Genomic DNA, 23,526 nt, shown 5'->3' on the forward strand with positions numbered 1-23,526 from the left:
TCATATCTCTGGTTCTCCTGATTGAATTTGTTATTTTGGTGTCAAATAATGTATTAAGTTACTACATTTTTCTAAATAGGTCTGCAATTTGTATTGTTTGGTTCTTTACTTTGACTGATTGTGTGCTGCATAAATAAGCTACAAATTGCCTCTAAATTAAGCCTGACTGCTTTTAGTTCCAAACTATCCAGGGTTAAGCAGCGGCTAATTTAGTAACTTTTTGTGGTTCACCCTGCAAAGGATTGTGACTGTTGCCTGACCAGGGGGTCACAACCCAGTCAACCAACAACACAATTTCTAACACTCCATATCTGCACGCCCGTGTGATTTGAGGTGCAGAACAGCTAATATTAATGCACATTTTAGTGTAATTGTACAAAAGCTTCTACACTTGGTAGGCTAACAAATTATTATTATTACTGATGCGAGTTATTTTGTTATTGACATTAATTATGATTCTTATTAGAACACCGAATGCCAGCTCTGTTATGTTTAATAAAAAATATATAGTTACCACAAATTGTAAAAAAAAAAAATTTTTTAAATATATGAATTACAATTGTTTGTTTTTCAGTGAATAATCCTATTCCATCCAACTTGAAGTCTGAAGCAAAAAAGGCAGCTAAAATTTTGAAAGAATTTACTGAGATAAGCTCTCGAAGTGGACCGGACAAGATTATACCACGTCAGTATTAAAATGATTTGTAGTTCAAATGTTTTTGCTCCTTCAGTGCCTACTAACTGTAGGCTGAAGCGTAGTTCGTTTGAAAACAGATGTGCAATAGTATGTGTTGTTGTTTGAGAGAGCAAGAAGTAATTGAATATACTTGTTGTTAATGTGGGAACGCACTTAAGTTATGGACAACTACTACATAGTATTCTATACCATATGTGCATTTTCTTCCATTACCATTCTTCTCTGTGCAGAATGTGTTTAATAGTTAAATTCAGGAGTGATACTTAAATACTAGTTTTAGAGATTCCCTTGTTTCCCTTTATTCTCTCTCAAATAAGGATCTAGTCTTTGCCTAGAAGTAGACCACCATCGGCAATTCTAATCCTTTTCTCTTATAGTTGTACCAAAAGTATGCTTGCAAGTTTGAGTAATCTAAATCGATGTAGATTTACCAATAGTAATGTTGTAGTATGATTGACGTTCTTTGAGTCTTGGTGGCCCTTAAACCATACCCACACCACCCTTGTTTTGTTGCTGTTGCTTTCAGAGCCTTATTTTATATTTAGATCGAGTCTACCAGATGACATTGTGAGATTACCAAGAAAGCACAGGTGCTTTGAGCCCACCCAATGCTTACCGTAGGTTGGCATTCCTGTCTCTCTCATTTGCCTGCTTATTTGTGTCCCAGCTTGTTGATGTTATATTTGTCCCTCCAATGGGAGGTATGTTTTTTTGATCAGCTGGCTTTATTGCTTCCTCTAGTTGCTATCCAAGCATTAATTTTTACTTTTGGTTTAAACACTCCATAAGAGTCAGTGTTTTACCACGGTCTTCCTTGCGTACTTCTCTCCCCCAGCACTCAGTTTTTCGGTCACCAGTGTGCTTCTCCCCACCCCCCTCATGTTGCGCTCGCCCGTGTGTACTTCCCTCACTTACTCGCCGGTGTGCATCTCCCTGGCCTGCTCGATGTTGCTCTCACTCGTTGCTTCTCCTACCCATCCTCTCTGTTGCTTCAACACCTGCGCCCTTCTTCTCTTACCTATTGCCTCTCTTCCTCTTTCCGCCCTCTATGTTGCTCCCCTCGTCCGCACGTCAAAAAAAGAAGGAAAAACACTTAAGTGCTGCTTACTTTTGTTAAATTTTTTATTATATGCCGATCCATCCTGGTAAACAAAAGAAAATTGCTCGCTTCATTTTGTAGCCATGTGCATGCATTGTGCATTATAATGGCATGCCTGTCATATCCTAGTGCCTTTTGTTCATTTTGTCTTTAGCCATGGAGCATAGCATCGGGGATACTGTATAGCATTTGCAAAAAACATTTGACAGACTGATATGTCCCAAAGGTGCTCCCTATTGATTCTTCCAAAGATTGTTGCTCCTCCTGCTCCCTTCTTGAACTTTGAGAGTAAGAGTAGCAAGAGAAACTCCAGTGGTACAAAAGGGCCTGCTCCTGGGAAACATAGGTTTGTAGAAATGCTGCTCTACCCACACTGAACGATAAAGTACTGTGATGATAACCTTTTCAATATAATTTTTATTTTTTTAAACTGAATGATTTAACAAGGATAGTGCAAGTGTCAGAGGAAGCACGTGGTCCAATGAGGGAATCTGGTGTGCTTAAAGGGTAGTCCAACATTCTAGGAGGGGCAAGAGAAGGACTACGTACAAGGGAGGAGCACACTTTCCTTGCACACACTATACAGTGTAGCAGTGCATGCTCTTCCACCACATTCAAACGGACAGGAAATAGATACTACATCGGTATCTGTAATGCAAGCTTCTCTCACTACCAGGACAGGTTAATACAGACAGCAGCATTGCAGACTTCCCTGTCTCACAGAAAAACATTGTGTGTATCTGAAGTTCAAGAGTCCCTTAACACTACTAAACAAGCTGATGAAAAATATCCTTATCGGTCACCAATCCAATGCCACTGACTAGCATGGGTATTTATTACCTTTCACCATGCGATCAATAACTCACTTCAGCCTCGCAGCTAATTACATTGCTTCATATTTCTGTTAAGATTCCCTCTTATGATGCACAAAACACTTTTTGCTGTCTCAAATACTCCGCCTAACAGTTTTTTTCTCTACAAACCTTACAGAGATCACCTTTAGTTTGACGACAGTAAACCTTACTTGCGCCATCTCTGACCCTTTCTGTCCCAAGACCATCAAAACTCTGATAAAGGCATATCCTGCCTTACTGCTCTTTTCTAATCATCCCTTTCTCCTTTACACTGATTTAGAATGTTTTAAGTCTGTGATAATCATTACTTTTCTACAAAAAAGGCTAAAACAAACCCTTCTCTTCCTTCAACTATTACCCGGTCTATTGATTCCCATTAATCTCCAAAAGACTAGCATGACTAGTGTCTGATTGCCTTTTCCTGTATCTCCCTACCATTAACTTGGAACACTCTACAATGTGGATTTCATATTCTCCAGTCTCCAGATATTGCTATAGCACATTTGTCAAAACTAATCACATCTGCCTACAATAGTCACGTTACCTTTTTACAAATAGTTATTGACCTCTTTGCGTCATTTGATTTTTGTTGACCTCTTCACTATGCTGCCAGTCCTTCCTTTTGTAGACGTTTGCAAAACCTTGCTAAACTGGTTTTGTTCCTAGAACTTCAGTTCCTCCTCCTTCATCTCTTGGAGCTCTTCACACTTATGCCTACACACATTAGATTTCCCCAATGTCCTGCATCTTAAGTCAACCTTCTTTTCTCTACTGCACCTACCTTTAATGCATCCTCTTTTTCGTTAGTTTCTCATAGCACCTTTATGCTGATTATGTACATTTTTTGCTTCCTATCGTTGTCCTCGCTACATTATACCCTGATTTCAGATTGACAGTTATTCAACTCTAGAGACCCTTTTCTGTGTCATGCCTAAGCCTCAAAATTGCTGTTTACTTCAGTGTTTCCTCTGTCTTCGCTACCTTACGGACATTGTTCTTACAACCCTGTCCTCCCCAGACACGATGACTTAATGCCATGCGTCTAAGGGCCATATTGTTTTGAGCATTCTGCTGTCCGCTTCCAGACTGCTAAATCCTCAGCACTGATTATTGCAATAACCTCCTTCTTGGTCTTCCACGCTAATCTTTTTTTCCCTCTGGAACAAAGTGGCACTATAAGATTGGACGTTGTCTCTTAAAAACAGAACCTTTACAGTTCATACTCTTGTCTTAAGACATCCACAGTATCCCTCCCCTTACCACTAATTTGGTACACCCTCTCAGGCTTGTTGTATTTAATCATAGTCCTCACAACTCTTGACCTGTTCTGTGCCACGTAGTAATACAAATAAAGCCGCCTTCTGACCCTTCACTTAAGCTTATTCTGACTGAGAGGCACCCTTTTGCTCTGTGCTTAGAAGACCACTGTAAAAATCTATTGTCATCCAAACTGAGCATCTACATGACTGACAACTTGTCAACACAAATCAGTGACACGATCAAGCTCACTCCACACCCCTAGTAATATATTCTATACACCTAATGTCTGTTCCCCCAAATCTGCAGCTGAATGTTTCTCTGTTACCTCTAAATATATCTACTCAATTTGCCATTTGTCTGGTTTATCATCTTGTTGCTCTGTAATGGAATTTTGATCAAAATTCTCTAACCCGCGTTTTTTAAATTGGTATCTGGGGGTCCACAGTGCCTACTTATGAGGTCCGTGACTGCTTAGAAAGTTAAATAGTATTAACCGCTTGATAAAGTGTATATAAATGAAGAAGCAAAATGTAATACTGAACATTTTGTTCCATAAACTTTAAGGAATTTAAAATTGGAGTATTCAGGTAGATTAGTGGGATTAGTGCAATTGATCAAACCGAATGTAGTATTGATGATGGGTCATCTCAGTTGAGTTTAGAAAAGCCCCAACTTTTCCATACCCTTTTTTTTTTTTTTAAATAGTTTTGTGAATGCTTGTTTCTCTATCTTCGTTTATTGTTTTGAGGTTCAAATTATCAAAATTGCTTAAACTTGCCCCCTCCCCGTTTCCACTTATGACTCAGTGTAATCTCCGAATTTTAATAATTAAGCAAGAGTCCATGGTAGTCATAAGGTTAAGGAACACTGAACAGAACTGTATTTGTAAGAATTAGAATTATTATTTGGGGTGGGCGAACAAACCACCTCAAGGAATAATCACAACTCTTGTCATGGTGAACTCTTAAAGTCACTAAAGTTACCTGACCTCAAGCCCCTGGTAGCTATGGCAAAGTACAGAGTGCATAACATAGGGCAATTTGTAAAGCATTTATGCAGAACCAAAAGAGTACTAAAGTCAAAACACCAAGCAATAAAATCTCAAACTAAGTTAGAAAAAAGAGAAATGGGGACCAGTGATTTCCTTTTTTTTGTTTATGTTAAGGTTTTCAGTAGAAATAGTGCCAAAAAGCACTGAGCACCAATGATAGTCTATGTTCACATGGTCCCATGCCTAATTTCAGGCTGACAACGAAGGAGTTCGGGTCAGATACACCAACCAGGTTCACCTGGGTCAAAGATTTTACCTTCTGATTTAGTCTTTTCAGAGTTTCTGGAGCTACTGCCCTTGGTAATTCTAAGGTTCCCTTGGTGGCAGCACTTACAGGGCAGTATTCTCTCCAGCAGTGAGAACACCAGCAAGATCCGACTAGGTGTGATTCCTACTGGTCAAGTGAACACTCCAGGGAAAAGGTTCCTTGTAGCTTTTTGTGTCCCTGTAGCCACACAGGAGGTCAGCCAACTGACCTTTGAAGTCCATTTTTTGGTCCTGGGTACTAGGGAGAGAAGGTTCAGTCTTTCATGGATCCTCGTGTCAGACTTTAGGTCCAGTTCTCGTTTTGTCTTTTGCAGGTCAAGAAATTGTTCAGTCCCGTTGCCTTTGGGTGCCACATTTATGACTGGCAGCAGCTAGTGAGTGAGGTAAAGCCTAGGCACTTCCTAACCGATAGAATTAGGGTTTCCATGGTACCCCTACCCACTCTTTCAATAGTTCCTGTTTGCCTTACTGCTAACAAGCCCATAATGCCATGTGTCAGGGCGTTTTCAAGATGGTGAAATTCTTCAGCCACCCTAAACTAGGGTTGTGGATGCGTGGGGGAATGCACTATGGCAATCAGGCCTCTAAAAATCGACTTGTCCACTCGCTATGGGGAGTCAGATTTTGGCAGAGTGAATTTTTTTTTTTAATTTCAACATGTTTTATTACATTTTATACAAGAACATATTGGTAGCTCTGTTACAGGGTTAGCATAGGTTGTATCAAGTGCAGTTTGTACATCAGTATATTGAGACGTTCTAGCCCGTTTCTTTAGCGAACCCCACCTGACGATAGTTGGAGAAAAAGAGACAGGAAGAGAAAAGGCCTAGAAACGAGGGGGGAAAGAAGAGGTGGGAGACGGGCAAGGAGAGTTACATTTTTAGGGCCTCTTGGCCTGTTCAGGCACGAGAGCCAGAGGTGTTCATTCAGGAAGTAAATAAGCAATAAAGATGGTGTAAAATCTTGTTTTTATCTTATCAAATTTGCTGTGCATTTAACGGTAGAGGTCAAATGTCAGCTTATTGCTTATTACAAATTGCTACTTATTTTATACTGGAGATTGGTGTTCACATTTTCTTTCTCTGACTGCAAAGTTAGAGAATTTTATAAAGTGAACTGTCTTACAATCATGCTGAGGTACAGGGAGTGTGAAATTAAAGGCTGTAAAATGTCAGTTTTTTTTTCTAACACACCATTTGTGCCACAGCATACGGTGTTTTCAGAACCTAATGAGGGTGAGAAATTGTAAATCCAGTGTATGCAAATTCTTACCTTGCAAAAAGGTTTTTCATCAACCTTCCTGGAATGATCAGTGTTATATTTTGTTTCTGTACACCGTCTTCTATGCCCTCCTGGTTGTTAGCTGGAGTCTATTATTTTTGCATACTTGTTCATCCGCACTCCTTCCCCGGGTCTTTTTTTTTTTTGTGTGTGAGGTCCCACAGTTTTGGAAAATCTTGATATGATTAAAGGTCCATACAGTTCTCTTCAGAAATGTTTGGGTTGCCACAACCATGCTTGAGTTTCATATGAGCATAGAAAAAGCCCCCAGTGCCACCTGCTGCCTGTTGACCATTTGTTTTTTTCCCTTCTTTTTTCACCCTACTCTTAAATTCCACAATACCACACATTCACTAACTAGGATAGTGTCTCGCCAGTGTTTTAGCCTGCTCCTTGGTATATTCGAACTCGCTGTCCTCCACGACTTTTCTTCTCCTCATTGTAGATGCTTGAAAGTCCGAGTAACTTCATTGTTGCGGTAGGGATCCGGGACAGAGGTTCGAGCGCACTGGATCATCCCAGTTGTTGCCAAACAGTGAGCAACATGGCAAGCATTGGCAGTAGCAGCACTATCCGGTGAGAGAAGCTCACAAAGCCACAGACCTGACAGGGACCAAGAAGAGCAGAACCAGGTTCTGCCATCAATGGCTGCCAAGGACTGTGACCTACACATGCTAATTACCTAAAGCCAGATGAGGAGCAGAACCATCCAAAGTGTCCACCTCTCACCCAAAAAGAGGGTCCAATACAAGGTAGGTGGGGATGTATGGTTAAGCACTGGTCATCCTCCGAGAACTCTGACAATGCACTGCCTGCCGACCACACACTCGGCTGCCATCTCCCCCCTCCCCACACCCTCTTATTAGGTAAGCATTGAATTGTTGATGAAACTTTACAGCCTTATCAAATAAGTTATACAATTAACCTAAATAGCGTCCTTGTTCCCTAACACCTGTTAAAGTATTTCAAGATGGCCATTGTGAAGGCCTTCCTGCGAATGGTGTTAGAACCAAATCTTAGTGAGGTTTGCTAACCGGGTATATTTGTAAGAGGACTGTGGGTGAGTTTTGTCCTGTGTAAAGAGCATTAATGTTATTTACCGTGAAGAAGTTGGCAACCATGAAGTGAGGGAAAGAAAGAAGGCCTTTTGCTTCCTGTGAAAGGTGCCATTCACTCTGTGAATACATTTAACAAATGTATTACTTTATCAACAGGCTACACAAATTGTAAAAAGAACTGACTATGCCTTTGAAGTAAAGAGGATAGTTGAAATTTATCCCACAATCTGAGTATACCTGAACAGAGCGACCTAGCTCAAATACATGATACCATGTCCAGGATCCTGGTAAGTTTTGGGAAGCACCATGTGCGAGGTAGGTAATATGGTTGCATTGTAGGTAGTTCAGAATCCCTCCAGCACATGACTTGGTGGTAATTTTACTTCAGGCAGTGAGTTTCTACTTGGAGTACTAAGCCTTTGCTAAGATTGACACTAGGCTAGCTGTGTGGGTCGTTACATACTTGTGAGTCTCAAGACGCTTGGGTTGCGCAAGATCTGGGATTGTCCTATTTAGCTATGTTACAACAGATTAACCACGGGCATACATCTACATATTCTCACATCTCACCATGTTCGACCAAAACATTCCTATGTGGCAGTGTTTTTGTGGAAATATGTCAGTAGTTAATCTGATGTAACATAATTTAAATAGAACAAAGCCGAGAACACAATCTGGGAACCCAAACATGCTTATCTGGTGGTGTTGTGAATTTACTTACTAAACAAAGTATTTTGACCATTAGTACAGGGGAGGATTGAGTTACAAATCAAGCACCTTCTTTAAATGTGACTGATTCCTAATTACACTCACTGGCCTTCCCTCCAGATTGACCTGCAAGTAATGACATTAAATTGTCCACAAAGCCTCTCCCCCGTTTGGCACGGAAGAGAGGCATGTGCAGCTGACAAGGCTAAGACCTTCCAGGCTGCAGCACTGAACTCAGGCCAAGGCTATTGATTTGTAAAAACATAAAATCCGTTGCTGCAAAATTGTCAGGGTCAGGAATATTCATGTATCCTCTCTAAATGGAACACCGGTCCAGTTTCTGTGCAGATGGGTCACAAGCAAACTGTACCACAAAGCTAGGTGGTTCGTGAAAGTTTGTCATTATAATTATTGGGTCGTGGTACCAAAAAGTATGGGAAGAACTGCATCGGCATTTAGGCACTCGGAGTACTCCCCGTGTCCTTTGGGTGGTACCACCCCCGGTTTCTTTGGATTGTTCTGATGCAGCATCCACTGCATTCACGTAAATGCACTCCCATCAGAAGTAGGGGTTGTGATACTAGGGGGCCCTAGGCCCCTATGCACATATAAGAATGACACAGACGCTGCAATACTGGAACTGGCCCAGGGCATGTGAGCCCAGCCCCTTTAATCATCTGGGTCACATGTCCTGTGATACCAGTGTTGGATGGGTGTGGGGTGGAGTGTAAGCCAGCCCTCGGGGAGTGGCCGGCACAGGAAACACTAGACCAGTGACTAGCTGGTCACTACAGGGGTTTGTTAACTAAGACATTTTAGGTAGCTACTGATTGGACTTCCAATACTTTGCAGCGTTTTGTACTTTTCCAACATCTTCACCCTTTCACAGTTTTTTTTCATCAAAATTTTCCATGAACAAATAGATGCAGCATTTTTGGGTCAAGCCTAGCGGCAGTGCACAAGCGCTGTTCGCTCTGCGAGACTACTGTATTGGAGTAAAGCACTCTCCTCCCATATTTTCCACTGGCTTGTGTAATTGTCTTTCGTAAATGCTGCCTTCGGATTTGTTAATAGGCTTGTTAGTCCCTCCTTAGAATGACCTTGTCTTCATTTGTAACTTCCCATGGCTACTGGCCTCTTTACTTCGGTTGTTACACTGGACCTGTTATTTAGTCTGGAAGCACAATTTACTTTATTGAGTTTCTCTTCCTGCAGGCTGGACATGCGCTGCTTCAGCTGAAACCGCTTGTGTTTTTTTTAAGCAGCACGGCCGCTCTGTAACATGGGCGCCTGCTTTCAATCACTTTAACCCGGCATTATCTTGTCTGTTTCAACCCCCAACCACCCACCCCCAAGTAAATGGATTTAGAAATGATTAGCAAATTGAGTCTTGTGAATTTCAGGTAGCACGTAATTGTGTGCTAATGGGATGAAGCTGACAACAGCACATCTGTGTTACATGTCATCTGCACTAAGCCACCTGACGGGTTGTTCTCAAAAGTCTTTTTTATTAACAAAAACACCACCAATATCACCACATATACCACTAATATCACCACCACCAATGCCCCCACCAGTACCACTAATACCACCACCAATACAAATACCACCACCTCAGCGCCTCTCGCTCACTTGTAATAGCAGGGGGACTGCACAAGGCTGGAGCTTATGCACATATGGCACAGCGACAAGACGCCGGACAGCCGCGCTGCCCACAAAGACGCCATCCGCAACCACCAGCACCACCTCATCAGGACCGCCAAAAGGACCTCCTTCACAGACCGCCTTGACAACAACGCACACAACAGCAAGGAACTCTTCAACATCGTGAAGGAACTCTCCAACGACATCCCACCATCGCAAGCCCTGTGCGACTCCCTCGCCACCTTCTTTCACCGAAAAATCACCGACATCCATGACCGTTTTAAACCCCGGACAACCCCTGCAGGCCTCAACGCGCCGGACCCACCGCACCCCACCATCCACGACTCCCTGACAACCTGGGCCAACGTGAGCATCGAGGACACAATCAAGACCATGGGCACAATCCACTCCGGATCCCCATCCGACCCTCTCCTACACCACATCTTCAACAAAGCCGGCAGTTCCATCGCACTCCACCTGCGCAACATCATCAACCTCTCCTTCGAGACCACTACCTTACCTGAGAACTAGAAGCACGCAGAGATCAACGCCCTACTGAAGAAACCCGAGGCTGATCCGAGCGACCTCAAGAACTTCCGGCCCATCTCCCTGCTTCCGTTCCCAGCAAAAGTCATCGAGGATAGTTAACATCCAGCTCACCCGTCACCTCGAAGACAACACAATCCTGGACCCCTCACAATCAGGATTCCACAGCACCGAGACCACCCTCATCGCTGCCACAGACGATATCAGGATCCTTCTAGACAACGGCGAGACAGCAGCCCTCATCCTCCTGGATCTCTCCGCCGCCTTCGACACCGTCTGCCACCAAACACTACGCACGCGCCTCCACGACGCAGGGATCCGAGAGAAGGCCTTGGACTGGACCACCGCCTTCCTCACCGTCAGAACTCAGTCCGCCCGTTCCGTTCCAAAGCCATCAAGATCATCTGCGGCGTCCCACAGGGATCCTCCCTCAGCCCGAAGTTGTTAAACGTCTACATGGCACCACTAGCACGCATCGCCCGACAGCACGACCTCAACATAATCTCCTACGCCTACGACATGCAGCTGATCCTCTGCTCGCCAAATCCAACCTCCACCAGGGAATGAAGGCCGTCGCCGACTGGATGAAGGAAAGCAGACTTAAGCTGAACTCAGACAAGATGGAGATCCTCATCCTCGGGCCCAACCCCTCAGCATGGGACGACTCCTGGTGGCCCGCATCACTGGGGACCCCCCGGCCCCTACCGATCACGCACGCAACCTGGGAGTCATCCTCGACTCAACTCACCATGACCAAACTAGTCAACGCAGTCGCCTCCACCTGCTTCAACACCCTCCGCAAGATCTACAGATGGATCTCGACTGTTAGACTTGGGGGGCACTAGTTGGCACAGGTATGCACTTGTGACAAATAGGGACCCTCGCCTCTAGTCAGGGTAAGGGGGTACACTCCTAAAATAACCCCTGCTCACCCCCTTGGTAGCTTGGCACGAGCAGACAGGCTTATCTCAGAGGCAGTGTGTAAAGCATTTGTGAACACATACAGTAATCAAGTGACAACACTACAAATGGACACCATACAGGTTTTATATCAAAAATAAGTATTCTTTATATAGATTTACCACAAGTGCATTAAACGACAAAAGCACACAATACTGTTACTTTAGATGGTAGGATTTTGCTTAGTTCTCTTAAGTTCTTAAATGCGACACTTTCAAGTCAATGTACCTTTTAGATGCAACACGCAGGGCAACAAAAGTGTTGCAACGATGTTGATGCGTTGAAGATTTTGGTGCAAAGAAATAAAGACGTGAAGATCTTCCAGATGCGGCACGCTTCTCCGATGTTGCGAGAAGACTCGACTCGATGCTTCAGCTGCAGCGGTGACACACTTTACGCGATGCGACGACAGCGGCCTTGGCAGCAACACTCTTCTCCGACGTTTGCGAGACGCTTCTGCTTGATGCGATATTGCAGTGGCGACACCCCTTTACGCGATGCGACGACAGCAGCTCCTACGGCGGCACGCTTCTCCGTGGATGCGAGGCGCTTTTCTTGATATGGTGCAATGCAACAACTACGATGGCTGCGATGGCGACACGCTTCTTCCTTGATGCAAGACTCTTCTCTTGATGCGGTGCAATGCGTCAGCTACGATGGCTGCGATGGCGACACGCTTCTTCGGCGTTGCGAGACACTTCCTGGATGATGTGAGACGCTTCCGCTCAATGCAATGCTGCAGCGGCGACTCACTTTACGAGATGCGACGACAACCGCTCCGACGGCGGCACACTTCTCCTTCTTGAGTCGCGCTTCCAGCTCCTTGCGACACGCAGTCCCTCAGAAGGCCCAACAACAGCAGCAGGCACTTCCAAAGAACTCTGGGGAGCTGGGGGGTGAAGTCTGTTGTTCCTGAGACTTCAGCAGGAGGCAAGCTCTTTTCCAAGCCTTTAGAGATCCTTCACAAGTTGAGCAAAAGTACACACAAAGTTCCTTTCTCCTCTCTTTGGCAGTAAGGCAACCACTGCAGGCCAATCCCCCAGGTTCAGGGATAGTTTCCTCCTCAGCTTCTTCCGGTTCCTCCCTCAGCAGAGGTTGTTCTTGTTTTCCCAAAGTGATCTAAATTCTTGATCAGGGTCCCAATATTTATATCCAGAAATCCTTTGTCCTCTGAAGGCAGAGGGGCCTTTGCCCAGTCCAACCCAGTTCCAGAGCACTCTGTTTACCAGACTTCTCCTTTCCTTTCACAGTGCAGGGCAGAAACATTAGACGCCCCACAGGAGGTGGAGCCAGCATTGTGGAAGGCAAGTACAGCTCTGGAGCACATTGTTGACAGGATTCCTTCGCTTCATTCACTGTGCAGGGCAGAGACATCAGCCGCTCCCCAGGAGGTGGAGCCAGCATTGTGGAAGGCAGGCACAGCCCTATTCAGGTCCCAGGTGCAACTTCTCCCAACCATCTGGATTTAGATATCTCTATTCACCACTGGGACACCTCACCCTGTCTCCTGGAATTCCCCAGCCCTGTCACTCAAACTCCAGACAAAGGAATACACACAGCCTAGCAGAGGCAGGTTTGAAGGGTTAGACAAGAAAAGGCCTACTTACTAAAAGTGGCATTTTCAAACACAGAATGTTAAAACCAACATCACTGAAAGATGTATTTTATCATCCTGAGTTCAGGCATACTAAATTCAAATTTCTACCATGTTCTGAGTCAGTTAGGATTGTAAGATGGGACTTTTAAGTGTTTACATCAAACTGCTGCTATCACCGTTTTTATAACTAGCCTGAACATCGTTTTTAATCATTCTTAAAATCAGCTGCACTCTCGCAGATTTGGGAAAGGTCGCATCAACATTCAGGGAAAGATATTTATTTGCTCAGATTTTACCTGCTGTTTCCTTTTACACTCATTGCGCTCGACCCTGGCGGGACCCGGATGTTAGCGGGCCCGCACGGCACTCAGGGTTGGCGCGCTAGTCTTTCCTTGACCTCTATTGTATGGAGCATTTGACAGGCGCGATAAGGCGGACGCGCGCTGCGGGCGCGCCGGCGGCGCGCCGAAGGCGCGCCAAAGGCAAGCCTGTCTGCGCCCGTCAGCGTCCGTAACGCGTCCAGCGCCCAACCCCTGGTCGATCTCGTTCCATAAAATACAGCAGGGTGGAGATGCTGGCCTATGATCATGGCTCGTGTAAATTACACGATTTAACTCCCCCAGGTAAGACCGAGTGTGTTAACTGCGGGTTTCGCTTGGGAGGCCTGATCGAGGCAGAGTTAAGAGGGAGGGAAGGTAGCATGATGAATACTCCTAGAAACATTCAGATCGTTTCCCCGCCCCCCCCCCCCCCCCCCCCCCCCCCCCAGCCTAGAGTAGCTGGTTGTGGATCCGGCGATGAGGAACGATACATTCATTGTATGATGCTTAATGTTCGGTCATTGAGCAAACATAAATATCAAATCGAAGACATAATTCGAAGTACCAACATTGATATTCTGTTTCTGACTGAAACATGGGCAGATAATGCCTCATGTCCAGACTGGAACACAGCCCTACCTCAAGGTTATGCGGTGATTTCACACAACAGGGAAGGGGGAAAAGGGGGGGGCATTGCTATTGTCCATCGGTATTATATTAATCTGCGAATAAGTGCCATTCAAGATCTTTCGGCGGAGGCCGTGCATTTTACTATCAGCAGAAATAATGAAATGAATGTTCAGGGCCTATTACTTTACCGCCCCCCTGGTCCAAAAGCAATTTTTGCCCAATCATTGATGACCTACTTAGAGTCACAAACCGATTCGGGCCCGTTTCTGCTGCTTGGTGATTTTAATTTCCACCTGGAGCTTGGCGACAATTCAGACACGGGAAAACTCCTTGACAATCTTGTCAATTTTGGACTGATCCAGTTGGTTGTTGAACCCACCCACCAGGCGGGTCACACCCTGGACGGTATTTTTTCTAACGACTCTACTACAAAAGTGGTAAAGGTTATTCCTCTGTCCTGGACAGACCATTATGCAGTCCTGTTCGGGATTAAGCTCCTATTTCCACTGTTACAGAAACAGATAAAATCAACGAAAATCCTGTCCCGACGGTGGAATAAAGTCAGTGCTGAGTATCTACTAGTGGCCCTCAGTACAGGTCCTGGGCCGCTATCTACGGACTGCAATTTGGCGGCATCCAACATTAACGATTGGCTTCAATTAGCAGCTGATCAGGTAGCCCCTGAAAGATGGTCTACCATTAGGAGGCATAAGCCAACCTCTCCTTGGTATAACTCCCAGCTGAAAGCTATTAAGGTGAAATGTCGTACCGCCGAGCGAAAATGGCGGCTGGAGTATGATATAGTCGCAAAAATGATCTATAATACTGCCCTTAAAGATTATAAAATGGCCATTATTGAGGCAAAAAAGAGGTTTTTCGCAGACAAAATAGACGAAGCAGGAAACTCGGCTAGAGAGCTCTTTAAAACTGACCAAATAATCTGTGACAGGATGGCAACTTACTTTCAAAAGAAGGTTCAAGTTATCTATGATGACCTCTCTGAGGTTTGCCTGCTTACAGACAAAGTACAATATCCCCCAATGACAGTTAGACCAATCCTGGGGAACTTACGAGTTTCCCCAGGATTGGTCAAGAGGAAGTTAGTAATACACTTCTTTCCTTAAAATCAGGATCATCTAACGACCCTTGTCCTGCCATTGTGCTCCATCGGGTTGCAAGTAGAATTGGGGAGATGCTAACCCCACTGTTAAATCAGATTGGAGAATTTGGTATCTTTCCAGCCTGCTGGAAGACGGCAACTGTTAGGCCCTTATTAAAGAAGCCCACGCTGGACCCTACAGAGTTAAAAAAACTACCGACCGATTGCTGGGCTGCCCATAATGGCTAAGATCATGGAAAAATTCATGAACAGAACTCTGACTGACCATCTCGAAACTAACGAGCTATTGGATGTAGCCCAGCATGGTTTTAGACCAAGTCATTCGACTGAATCTGCCCTGATCGTAGTCACAGAAGAGATCCGTAGAACTATAGATCGGGGGGGAAATGCAGTCTTGGTTCTGCTTGATTTGTCGGCAGCTTTCGACACTGAACCACACAGTGTTGGGTCAGCGGCTCCAAGATGTGGGCATTAGGGGCACAGCATTGTCCCTTCTATCTTCCTTCCTGGACGAAAGAGTTCAGAGCCTGAGTTGGGAGGGTTTACAGTCAGAGAGCTTTTCTTTGCCTTGTGGGGTCCCTCAAGGCTCCGCTTTGTCACCTACCCTCTTTAATATCTATATGCTGCCATTGGCGGTATTGATTAGGAGGCATGGCTTTGAATTTACATCATACGCCGATGATTCGCAGCTTATAATCTCCATGACTAAACATCCTGAGAACACGGCAGTCAGGTTTCATGCCTGCCTGGAAGAGATCATAGCCTGGATGAATCGTAGCTTCTTAAAAATAAACACCGATAAAACGGAGGTCATCGAATTTGGCTGTGGCCAACCTCGGTGGGATGCTTCTTGGTGGCCTACGACAGCCGGGCAATGTCCCACCCCAGCAACTAAGATCAGAAATCTGGGGGTCATCTTTGACTGTAATCTAACCTTCTCGGCTCAAGTGAACAGCCTTACTTCCTCCTGCTTTTTCCTTATTAAAACCTTGAACATCTTTCCTTTTATTAGTAAGGAACAACAGAAATTAGTGGTAGTGGCTCTCCTCCTCTGAAAGTTGGACTACTGTAATGGTCTATTTTTGGGAATTGACAAGACCCAAATGAACAGACTTCAATCATTACAGAATGCTGCTGCGCGACTGCTTCTGGATATACCCAGAGGTAAACCCACCTCTGAAGCTATCCGTACCTTGCACTGGCTTCCAATGCAGGATCGTGTTGAATTTAAGGCCTTATGTTTGGTCCATAAGGCTTTTTATGGAGGCGGTGCCAGGGCTATGCGGTTACTGTTTAGACACTACATTCCGGCTCGACCATTACGATCCGGTACTCAAAATCTTCTTTGTTTGGATAGGATCAGGAAGGCAAGATGGGGTGGTAGAGCGTTTTCACATCGGGCGGCTCTATTATGGAATTCATTGCCTGCAGCCATGCGACTACAATCTAACAGATTGGCGTTTAGGAGAGCTTTGAAAACCTTGCTGTTCTCTAGGACATAGCTGCATGTAACAGGCTATTGGCTTTACTAGGTTCTTACCCCCCTTAGCGCCAAGACGCCATGGCATACGGGCGCTTTATAAGCATATATCCTATCCTATCCTAAGATGTAATAACCAAACTGCCCAATAGTGGAAAACGAAAATGGCTGTAATTCACTATTGGAACATGCCACACACACCAGGGCATGTTCTACCTTATCCTTACAATGCACCCTGCCCTTGGGCCTACCATAGGGGTGTCTGATATGAAGAAAAGGGAAGGTTTAGGGACTGGCAAGTGGGTGCACTTGCCCAGTCAGCATGACAGTCCCAGACTGCACACAGGCTCTGCAATGGCAGACCTTAGATACATTTTACAAGGCTGCATCTGTGGGTGGCACAACCAGTGCTGCAGACCCACCAGCAGCATTTGGATTTACAAGCCCTGGGCACACTCAGTGCACTTTACTAGGGTCTGACAAGTAAACCAAACCAACCAATCATGGAATCCCAAAATGTACATTAATTTACAATAGGGAGCACTTGCACTGGGGCACTGGACAGCAGTGACACAGTGCCCTGAGCAACTAACACCAGCAAAAATATACATGAGGCACAGCGAAAAATGGAAGGGAGACCCACGCCAATGTGCCAGGTATAACACCGACAAACACGAGGAAACCAGTCACCCAGGCCCTAGTCAGCAGCAGACTCGACTACGAAAACACCCTCTACGCTGGAGCCTCATCCAAGCTCATCAAAAGACTACAAAGAATCCAGAACGCCTCTGCACGCCTGATCCTCAACGTCTCGTGCCGCGACTACATCACCCCCCACCTGAGGAACCTGCACTGGCTCCCCGTCGACAGAAGAATCTCCTTCAAGCCTCTGATCCACGCACACAAGGCACTCCACAAAAGTGGCCCAGCCTATCTCAACAGTTGATTTTCCTTCTACGTACCCAACAGGAAACTTCGCTCCGCTGACCACGGTCCCGCGCATCCGTAGAACCACTTCCGGAGGCAGGTCCTTCTCACACCGCGCCGCCAAGACCTGTAACACCCTCCCCCTCTACCTACGACAAACCGAAGACCTGCTGACCTTCAGGAGACAACTCAAGACCTGGCTTTTCTATATGACAATGCCTTTTTTATATATGTTTTACAACCCAAAACGTAAATAAAAGGCGCAGTCATTTACAATGCCATTAGCTCAAACTAGCGTGAATGCGAGACTTATTGCATTGCAAATGCTTGTTGGACTTAGAAACCATTCCTCCTCCTCCTCCTCCTCCTCCTCCTCCTCCTCCTCCTCCTCCTCCTCCTCCTCCTCCTCCTCCTCCTCCTCCCCTGTTTATTTCTAAAATTTGACTGCAGGAACTTTCATTTGGGTGGGCCACTGGTTAAATCCATCATTCTTTTGCTCACCATACCACCCCAGTTTAGACCTGACCATATGAAAATCCAGCCCAAACTGCCAAGCCAGGTCCTCCCTGGACCGGTTTCGGGTTTCATCCCTGATCAGCCAGAAAAGCTTGATTCCAGTAGCACAGTGAGCCCAGGACCCACAGCTGGGCATACCTGGTGCACTTGCGGCCAGAAAGCAAAAGACACAATTGATGGACGGAATGCAAAACATTCACCTCAGTCAAGAGATCTGGGTTAAATCCATCATTCTATGTGTTTAGCCAGGCCTGCTTCAGGGCCCACCTTTATCTCTTCGTAGTCTTACAAGGCCCAGTAAAATGCACTCTTTTCAAAATCTTTCTAAATTGTATCACTCTCAAAAAAGTTTTGTTTTCCCAGGTAATGTCCCTTTGATGGGAAGAGGAGGTTTCTGAGGTGGGAGTATCATACTAGTGACACTATTTGGGTGCCCTCTGTGCGAGCCTTCCAGGAGGATCCCTTTTCTTTACTACCTCCACCTTACCTCAGACTGCGGCGCACTCCCTAACGCTTCATTATCCACTTTTCTACCACCCCTCCACAGTGCACCTTCTCTCACAGCAGACCTTGGACCCCAGCCCTATAATCAGCCACCATCTGGCTCCACTTTCTTTATTCCTGGTAACGAACATTAGTAAAATCACATTCAAACATTAGTTTAGCAGTAAATATATTTAGCACACCCTTTATTTTTATTTTTTTTTAAAAACCTTTATTGATTTAGTGCATGGTACATCAGTGCGTTCATCACATCATAACTTATACTGTAGCAATACACATTCCTTCCCCCCCCCCCTCATCGTACCCCAACACTGATGAGTTACACTCCACCCCCCCCCCCCCCTCCTTCCCCTAAATAATTTCGATGCAGCCACAGGAATCGCATTATAAAGTCCAGCCTGTTACAGTACATGTTATTATCATTTAAAGCAGTCCACCATTTATCCCCAATCTGCTACTAGCAGAGCAACAGCGAATACCCCATCCACCCTGGCATGTGAGCACTCCACTCTCCGCACTCCAGGATACCCTCCTTTTCCAGAATCCAGATACTAGAACTATTCCGCTGTCCAGTCTGGTGAACAAGCCTGGGCATTATGTTGGACTCCCTCCCGGGTATTCTACCTGCACTACCTAGGTACAGGCCTCAGTCCCCAGCTCGTCCCCCCGCCCCCAATACCGTCCCAGCGTCCCCTTCCTTGTTCCTCTCTGCTTGTGTTAACAAATACGTGGTTAACGGGCCCCAAATGGCCCTCGGACGCGATCTTATAGGGAGAAGGTCTGCATAGCCATGTAGTTGTTCCTGCCAGGTAACCATTGAATTAATCCACTCTTTAAACTTGGGGGCTCGACCTCTGCCCCATCTGCTTGCCACCTGTCTCCTAGCTAGTAATAGCCCCATTGCTAAAAAGTTTTTATATTTAGTGTGAACAGGTTGGATCAGACCCAAAAGTGCAAGCAGGAGGCATAGCTGCATCTGAACCCCTATCATACTCGAGAGACCTTTGAACGTCAATGTCCAAAACTCTGCCACCGCAGGGCAGCTCCATGCCAAATGCTCAAAGCCCGCCCCTTCCCTCCCACAGCGAACACACCTATCATTGTCGCTAAGCCCGAATCTATACAGCTTAGCCGGAGTGTAATATAACCGGTGCAAAAACTTAAAATGAATAAGGCGCAACCTACTGTTACCAGTAATAGCCATCGTCTGCCTACAGCTAAATTCCCACTGTTCATCCGTCAATGGAGTAGCCAAGTCTGCATCCCACTCTCCTCTGGCACGGCTGGGAGTGGTCGGTATCGCATCCTGCGTGTGTTTATATAATAGTGATAGTGCATGGCGGGGGGGTGCTGTCTGCAAGAAAGCTTGCAGAGGAGCAAATATGTCCGGCTCCGCAGGGAAGTCAGGGGTCACCGCCTTAAGACGTTGCCGGAGTCTGACGTAAAGACACTTGTCCAGTGCGGTCGGTACATGTTCACCAAAAAACTGTTCCCTTGTACGAAACTGCCCCGCTAGATACAAATCCCCCCCAGGTGAAATACCGCAGGCCGTCCAGCATCTTCCGACAAATACCCTCCTCCGTCACCCGTAACACTGGATTTCGTGCCAATGCCAGTTTGGGCGAATACATCACAGGGGACCACAATTTGCGGGCTATCCGCTGCCAGGCCCGTATAGTACAATCCACTGTGGATGGATCACGTTCCTGTTCCCTCACTGCAGTGAAAAGGCAACCGGACGGTGGCGTCGGGGCCATATAACCATCTTCGACTGCCAAATGAGGCATGAAAGGCGGCGGGTGGAGTTAAGGCGCGCTTGCTTCCCGCCCCATATAAGCCTTGTGAGTTATGATTTCAGTGTATTAAAGAAGAATCTCCCTGGGTGGTATGGGATATTAATAAACATGTATAAAAGTTTCGGTAGCCACACCATCTTAATCAGCGATATCCGTCCTGCCATAGACAAGGGGAGTCTCAGCCATTTGGTAACGTTGTCGGTGATCTTATATATGGCTGTCCATAATTTAGTCTCATTAATGCATCTTTATCTCTGGAAATAAGTATACCCAAATACTTCAAGTCTTCCGATTCCCACACTAGGGGATAGTCCATTGCATATGGTATAGTATTTCCAGTTAAGGGGAAGACCGCCGACTTTGACCAATTTATTTGCACGCCCGATATGAAGCCAAATTTGGTTATCTCACACAGTATAGGATTTAGATTGACCTGGGGCTGTTTCACATATAGCGTCATGTCATCCGCATATAATTAAATAAGCAGTTGTCTAGAAGGGTATATCATTGCTTTATCATTATGGTGCTGCCGGAGTGTCGCTGCTAAGGGTTCAATGGCAAGGGCAAACAAAATAGGAGATAATGGGCACCCCGGACGCATGCCCCTGGAAATATCAAAGGGTGGGGATTTAGCTCCATTTAGAAGTACTGACGCCACTGGTCGACTATAGAGCAGCTTAATCCAGTTTAAGAAGGTGTACGGCATTCCCATACACTCCAATACACTCAGCAAGTAGTCCCACTCCAGGGAGTCGAACGCCTTAGTAGCGTCAAGAAAAAACGCAACTGCCGAGCTATTAGGATCAATGTCCTGTAGCACTGCAGCCAACGTTCGAAGGTTATGCGATGTGGCCCGGCTTGGGACAAATCCCGCCTGGTCGGGGAGAACCAACCGCTGCATCAGCAGGCCCAGCCTAGTCGACAACACTTTAGCAAGTATTTTAGTGTCACAATTTAGTAGCGATAAGGGGCGGTAGGAATCGCAAGAGAGAGGTGACTTCCCCGGTTTCAATAACTAGGTTATTAAGGCCTCACACATAGTTCCGGGCAGACTGCCTTCCTCCAATGCCGTGTAGAATACTTCCTTCAGAATGGGAGCAAGTATATTAGCATAGGTTTTGTTAAAATTCTATAGGCAGCCCATATGACCCAGGCGCCTTGCCAGACTTCATCTGCATAATAGCCCCTGTAATTTCGTCTAATTCTAAATCCTGGTTCAAGAATTTTTGCTGATTTTCCCCCAACCAGGCCAGAGCCGTGTCCTCCAGATATTCATGCAAATGAAGAGGAGCCCCCAGCTGAGAACAGTACAGCGCTCTGTAAAACTCACGAAATGTGGTCAATTGGTCCGGGAGATTTCTATGCATCTGACCTTGCCCATCCTGTATCTCCGTTATGTAGTTAGAGAACCTTGGGGGCCGGATCGCTGCCGCCAGAGCCTTCCCCAGCCTATCCCCCTCACCGTATCGTCTGGCCACGTGCGGTTTCCCTCTAAATTTAAGTTCCCTGTCCGCCAGCACACCAAATTCCGTCAATTTATTACGAATGGTAGCCCAAATCTCACACCCATCCGTACTTCCACTAGCTTCCTGTTCCAACGCCTTCAACTCATTCTCCAGTCTGGAGAGGTCTCTGCGCAACTCCTTAAGAATGCCACCTCCTTTGGACAAACACCAACCCCGAACCGTCACTTTGAACGCTTCCCATACAACGGTCATACTGGAGACCGATGAGATATTGCGCTCAAAAAAGTCCTGTATATCTTGTTCTAGCTCTGCTTTAAACACCGCGTCCTGCAAGTGTGAAGGGTTGAGGCGCAAGCTATTAAATGGGGAGTGTTGCAAAGGAACCTGTAGTGTCACCACCACTGGGGAATGATCTGAATACGTCCGGGCTAGGTGGGTCGCATCCCGCAGCCAGTGCGCCATCCCAACCGATAAGAACATGTAATCCAATCTAGCCCAGGATGAGTGTACTGCCAAAGTGTGTACCCTCCCGCCGCCCAGGGTGTATGTGCCGCCAAGAGTCCAATAATCGACTATCACCTACTATGTCGCTCAATTTTCTGTGCGTAAGCGTGGAGTGTGTTGGAGTGGCTCGGGACCTATCTATCCGTGGTTGTAACGTCGTATTAAAGTCCCCGCCCCAAATGACATATGCGGTGCCTATCTCTTGAATTCTATTCCATAACCTAGAAAGAGTGTGGGGGTCATCAATATTGGGGCCATAATAATTAGCAAACGTCACCCCATGAGAGTAGAGTGTCCCCCAAATGAGACAAAATCTGCCGCCAATATCCGTATCTTTTCCACTAGGTACAAATGGCACCCCCCGTTTAAAAAGGATAGCCACTCCGCGGGAATAACTGGAGTAGCATGCAAAGCAGCGGTGCGCAGCCCATCGCGAGGCAAATAAAGGCGTGCCGCCAGGGCCTAGATGGGTCTCCTGTAAGATAGCTATATCGATATGATGTCGATCTAAGTATTCAAGCACCTGTCTTTTCTTTCTGGGGTTATTCAAGCCTCGCACATTCCATGTTGCAATCTTCAAGAATTACTTTAAAAAGTGTAATCAAGCAACTTGCAACCAAATACCCCCCCTTACAACTCCCACACCGGCAGCCCCAACTTGCCGTGTACAGAATCCCTCCCCACCCAAACACTTGTCAATGTCCCACATTGACTGTCCCTCATCTTCAAATATTCGGGGGATGCCCACATAGGGAACGCATGAGGCTCACGACCCGTCCCCTCCCTCCTTACTTTCACCCACACACCACTCCACTGTTAAGTGAGCAGCTGTCGCGGGACGGAAGGGAGGTGCCGAGCAGGACATCATGCTGGAGATCACAAAAAAAAGGGGAAATACATCACCAACTACAGGCTCATCAGTCACAGCATATTGTCCAGGAGAGTCACAAAAGGAACCACTGTCCCGAGGAGGCCCTAGTCAGGGTCCGATAGTGGGGAGTGTGATCTAGAGCGTCGTTGCGACTCCGGGCTACTGGGCGCCACCCGCCGGTGCCACTTAAGGAAATCTGCAACCTGCTGCGGGTTCTGGAAGAAGTGCTGCGTGCCTTTGTGTTATCCGCAGCTGTGCCGGATACAGCATTGCGTAAGAGATGTCCTGTGCTTGAAGCTTCTCCTTGACTGCAGAAAACTTACGCCTGGCATCTTGAACTGATTGAGTGAAATTGGGGTAGAACGCCAGC

General features: G+C 46.1%; 1 protein-coding gene across 1 annotated transcript in view; it reads left to right on the plus strand.

The window, feature by feature from the left end:
- SH3YL1 (SH3 and SYLF domain containing 1) overlaps positions 1-23,526 on the plus strand; it is a 483,838-nt gene that overhangs the window by 81,601 nt on the left and 378,711 nt on the right. Inside the window, exon 2 of the mRNA XM_085610793.1 lies at positions 575-685. Coding sequence (XP_085466919.1) covers positions 575-685 — 111 coding nt within the window. The remainder of the gene's footprint in view (positions 1-574; positions 686-23,526) is intronic.

The sequence above is a fragment of the Triturus cristatus genome, chromosome 6 (genome assembly GCF_964204655.1).
Source record: "Triturus cristatus chromosome 6, aTriCri1.1, whole genome shotgun sequence".
In the NCBI taxonomy this organism is placed as follows: Eukaryota; Metazoa; Chordata; class Amphibia; order Caudata; family Salamandridae; genus Triturus; species Triturus cristatus.